Source organism: Cajanus cajan, chromosome 2, assembly GCF_000230855.2.
Source record: "Cajanus cajan strain Asha chromosome 2, NIPB_CcT2T_4, whole genome shotgun sequence".
Taxonomy (NCBI): Eukaryota; Viridiplantae; Streptophyta; class Magnoliopsida; order Fabales; family Fabaceae; genus Cajanus; species Cajanus cajan.
In genome coordinates this window covers 11,202,810-11,207,859 of record NC_138518.1, presented here as the reverse complement: position 1 = coordinate 11,207,859, position 5,050 = coordinate 11,202,810, and the positions used below count along the sequence as shown (strand labels likewise).

Here is a 5,050-nt window from a genome sequence, read left to right as displayed (position 1 = left end):
ACACTTCTAATTTGATGAGTTGTCATATTGGCATTAAAAAGGAGACAATTTTGTTTGATATAAATTGAAACACAGTATTTCTTTCTCTTATTTTGGCTCAAACATATTCCTTCTACCCCAAGCTTTGCAGCGGGTGGAAAATGGGCAAATGCTTCTTGCAGATACAAGCTTTCCCCAGTAAATAAATAAATAAATAAAAAGCCTAATAAACAGTCGCTATAAACCAAAAAAACCTGGGTAGAGCCAATCCCCTGCTATTGGATTTTGATCCATGTAACTTCCAGTCGTCAGGCTGCAAAATCAATGTGGCGTACTACTGAGACTAACAAAAATTTGACAAACTCGTTTCAATGGGGTAGGAACATACATTACTGCTGTAGAGCTAATTAACATGTTCATAAGGCCATACCCAATGAATAGAATCAAACGAACTGCATCTATGTCAGCATGTCCAAAAATAAGGAGGTTAGATTATTAACTTGAACTCGAATGTGATTTTAGTGATACATGATCTACCTGGTTAAATTACTTTCCTATCTATTTGTTTAGAAAATAAATCAGGCACAATGAAACATTTACCAATCCCCAGACACCCCACCAACCAATCATATATATAATGGGAGGAAAGATAGATAAAGGCGTGGGTAGGCTACCTCATTCCAAGGCCAGGGCATGGCACAGGCCTTGGCATAGGTAACCAATCAAATAATTAATGAGAAAAATACAAGCTCTGGATACACGCTCCATCATCTTCTTTATGCATGAGTCGCTGTGGGCCTGAAACAATCAATATTGCACAATCCAACCGATCTCACCATCTCCCCAAAACTGCAACCACAACAGAAAATAAAGTCAAAAAACATAATTAATGCATCATTTTAACTCACTAGTCACTACATTGGACATGGTTTATATCTGACCGGTCAATGCTATTTCTAGCCTTTTCAGGTATATCTGTTCCATTATATGCCTTCTCAGGGCGATCTATACTCTTTCTTGATTTCTCTCTCCTGTCTATGCTGGCTCTTGACTTCTCTTTAAGGTCTATGCTTGCACTAGGCTTTTCTTTGTGATCAATACTCCTCAAATTCTCCCTCAGATCCATGCTGGGTCTGGATTTCTCTCGAAAATCTATGCTGTTCCTAGGTTTGTCCGGTTGATCGGGAATATGACCAGATCCAGTCTTTTGATGTGGTGACTTCTCAATGACTGTAATGAATTTCTTGAGGTGCTTTATATATTGAGGGTAAAGCTCCAAATCACAGTGATTTCCTCCTTTAATCCATAAGGGCTCATACTTTTGTTTACAATTTTCCCAAAGTTGTTTCCCGTGGGAACAATCCACTACATCATCAGCTGTTCCCTAAAATATATAAGGAAATACAAAGAACCATCTTACTAAGTCGAAAGTTGAAACACAACCGTTTGTTGCATCATGAAATTCATATGCTCACTTACAACACAGTTGAGCAATGTAAGAAATATTCTAACTTATAAATATGTTCCTAAACATATAAAATAATATAGTGGCTATATGTATGCCATTCATACGCTCACTTATAACATACATGACCAATAAAAGAAACATTATAAATATGCTCCCAAATATCAGATACAGGCTAAATGTGGATCAATGACATGATACTAGCATATTAACTGGCGCAAGGATATGAAATACTTTGCCATATTTAAAAGACACATTAGTTGTGTTTGGAAAATGCATATAGGACACTCAATAAGGCATCAACAATGACAATGGTCAAGAATGAGCAATTGACAACCTAATTTATAATCAGAATAGCTCCAAATAATGTTAACAAGTTCAAATGGTTCAATGAACTGGGAATGATAAGAGCATGTACAGAAACCAAATCAATAAAAGTCAGGGACTGAGGAGATAGTGACCTAGTGCATGAGACTCCTTCCTATTGGGGTTTCGGGACTGAGAAGAGAAGATGTTTGCAAAAATGCACACTGACCAAAGAAATGCTTAACAAGCAACTATAGAAAATACATCAAATATTTACTACAATATTGCAGCATCTTTCTTCTATGCAAAGGTATATGTAGTTTCCAAGTATAAATATACGAGACAGCTTAGCTTTCAGAAATGAGAAGAATACTCACATGAATCACGAGAACAGGACAATTCACTAAGGGGATTTTATCAATGTTCTGCATGAAAAGAAGATCAATAATCTTAAAATGGATGAAAATGAACATTATGAATTATGATTAAACAGTTTAGCATTGATATAGGTAAAACCTTATAAATGTCGAACCAGTATGTGCGCTTCACAGGATACATGACACGAAGGCCAGATAAGATTGGACTGTGGAGAATCACAGCCCTAAGGTTTGGTAAACGACTGGCCAAATCTATGGTGGGTCCGCTACCAACAGATTGTCCATACAGAACAATATCTTCCTCTTTTGCCCCATACTTCTCCTGCAGACATTTATAAACAGCTTCTATATCTGCATAAGTGTTCTGCTCACTAGGCTGTCCAAAAAGAAATAAATAAAATTGTTAAACCCAAGCTATTATAGCATGAAGTAATCTCACAATGATTTATAACCCCAATTTTCTTTCCCTCTCCTCTATCTTTATTAAATTTAGAGTAAATAATTCTTCTCTCTTTTAAGAGATACTTAAATTATACTATCCCTCCCTTTTTTTCTAAATATATTCGCCCAAGTCTCTTTTCATAATTCCTAAGAGATGAATGAGTCACTCTTCAATCCTTTTCCTTATATTTTAACCTCCTAAAAGTGTTGGGTGAATAATTATGAATATGTCTCCTAATGAATATTTACAACTTTCAAGATTACCAACAACTAATTTTGAACATCCTATTATTGTTTTTTTTAGTATTTTAGAGGATAGAATGAAGTTTTAAATGCCTTTATTATGACTTTTAAAATTTATTTAAAATATTTATTTCATCTTCCTTAGTCACAAAATTGATAGTTGATGTTCAAAAGTAATTGTTAATCATATTGAGGGTCACACCACAAGAGAAAATGTAACAAAAGCATCTCTATGGGAAGAGGAATATAATTCTATGCTTAAAGTTAATAGAGAAAAATAAATGTGTATTAGCACCAAGATTTCTTTAAACGGTCATCCAAATCTCTATGACAATACAATTTTTTATTGTATTTATTTAAATAAAAGCTTATATTAAATTTAAATTAAAGTTACTATTTCTGTTACCATTCCAGTATACACATAAAGTTAAATTACAGTTACTATTTCTAGTTCAAATGAAATATTGCAAGTAAATAAGGTCATGTAAAAAAGTAAATAAATAAAAATGTAAGTATATAAGGAGTACAGAATTTTGAAACTCTGAATCTGCCTCAAAAAGTCTACTCCTGTAATTATTACAACAACTAGGAGAGTGAGTCCCACTCTTAATTAGAGATTTTCTATATTCTCCATCTTCTCTTATATACATATATATATATATATATATATATATATATATATATATATCGTATTTGATATTTGGTTTTCAACTGCATGTAACTTTTAATCAACCCTCTTTTATCCTTATTTTAAAAATTTTAATTTCTATATTAAATTTTGATATTCGTTTAAAAAATTATTTAGTTAAAAATAACCTTGTATCACAATTTAAATAGTTAATGATAAATCTAAAATATAATTTATATATTTAAAGATAATTATAATGAATTTTAATTATAAAAAAATAAGCATTCATCGTGTTTGAATACACAAGCTAAAATACTAGAATAATAATAACCAGCAACATCATTCAACCGAAATTAAAACAATATCCATACCTTCCCAGAGGACTGCCCATATCCAGAATAATCATAACTACAGGAACAAAAATGAAAATAAAAAAAAATAATAATCAGAATTTGCAATAGAACTCCAATTAGGTAATAAATAAAACAAGCAAACTTCCATTTCAGCCTCTACAAATTAGAAAGAGGGTACAAGAAGGAATCCCCTTAATGGCAAAGTAGTCTAAAATCTATAATTTGAACAAATTTAGCCCTGTATGAGCGATATTGCATCGATCAAACTAACCCCTAAAGAAGAAAATCATGTGATTCAGGTCCCCCAATAGATATTTTGCCAGCCAAATTAATCTCTAACTCCATTAATTAAAGGTCTAATTCGATCAACAAAATGCCTAGTTCAAGAACGCGCGTGATAATTTTCATTTTCCGGAAAAATAACAAGACGATGTCATATCTTTTACGAACCAATTTTTCCATTCAAGAAATCATTAGTCCAGTTGGCTAATTTAGTAAAGCTTAAGACGAAGGAAATTACAATAATTCAAAGAATAAGAAATAAAAAATCGAAATAATTAGAAGATTAAATGGAAAAATAGTGTAAACATGGAAACAAAATTTACATTAACATAATTAAATAATTAAAATTTAGCTGACATAAAGAAAGAAAGAAAGAAGGTTGTAGAAAGTAGAAACAGACCCCATGAGGTTAACTCGGAGGTGGATACTGAGTTCGCTGAACAACTCGTACATCTGACCCAGATCAGCGGCGTTTCCGTGCGAGTAAAGCAAAGTCAACGACGCCGTTGGATTCTTAATATACATCGCCACGACGCTGTTCCCTCTCTCCGTTCGCACCTTCAATACGTCGACGTTTTCCCGCGTCGCCACCTCCACCATCCTCGCCCTCCCCCCCGCCTCCTCCGCCACCGTGTACGACGGCGGATCCGGCGGAAAGAACGCGAACTTCGCCGCCATCGACGACGTCACCGCTCCCATCGACACAAAGCAAAAATTAAAAAACAACAACGAGAAATTGAAAATGAATAAATAAATAGAACCGTTAGCTTAATTTCGAAACACTGAAGCGCATTTTCGTGAATGAAAGTTCTGGAGTTGGGAGAGAGAGAGAGGATATATTCGTGTCGTCGTTGGGCTTGGGGAGTGTTTGGTTGTAGCGGAATTGCGACAAACGTAAAAGGAAAGTTGTGTTTTAACTTTTAACGTTGCATTGTTAGGGTTTTTCTTTTTCTTTCTTTTTTTCTTTTTGACTTAA

The 5,050-nt window shown here is 33.8% G+C and overlaps 1 protein-coding gene across 1 annotated transcript; it reads right to left on the bottom strand.

Annotated features, from left to right (window-relative positions):
- Window positions 1-442: 442 nt before the first annotated feature.
- Window positions 443-4,977, bottom strand: LOC109814929 (uncharacterized). Its single transcript, XM_020379469.3, has 6 exons — window positions 4,475-4,977; window positions 3,811-3,847; window positions 2,267-2,503; window positions 2,128-2,175; window positions 921-1,363; window positions 443-828 (listed from the first exon to the last, which is right to left on the bottom strand). Exons 1-6 carry the CDS (start codon window positions 4,771-4,773, stop codon window positions 756-758), a joined length of 1,137 nt encoding a protein of 378 aa, XP_020235058.2. The 5' UTR covers window positions 4,774-4,977; the 3' UTR covers window positions 443-755.
- Between the last annotated feature and the right edge of the window lie 73 nt (window positions 4,978-5,050).

Bases quoted from the DNA above. Each gene is read 5' to 3' on its own strand.
- LOC109814929 (XM_020379469.3), bottom strand. From the start codon at position 4,773: ATGGGAGCGGTGACGTCGTCGATGGCGGCGAAGTTCGCGTTCTTTCCG. The intron at 1,364-2,127 runs GTGAGTATTCTT...TATATATTTTAG, and splicing joins GTCCTGTTCTCGTGATTCAT to GGAACAGCTGATGATGTAGT. The intron at 829-920 runs GTCAGATATAAA...TTGTGGTTGCAG, and splicing joins GCTAGAAATAGCATTGACCG to TTTTGGGGAGATGGTGAGAT.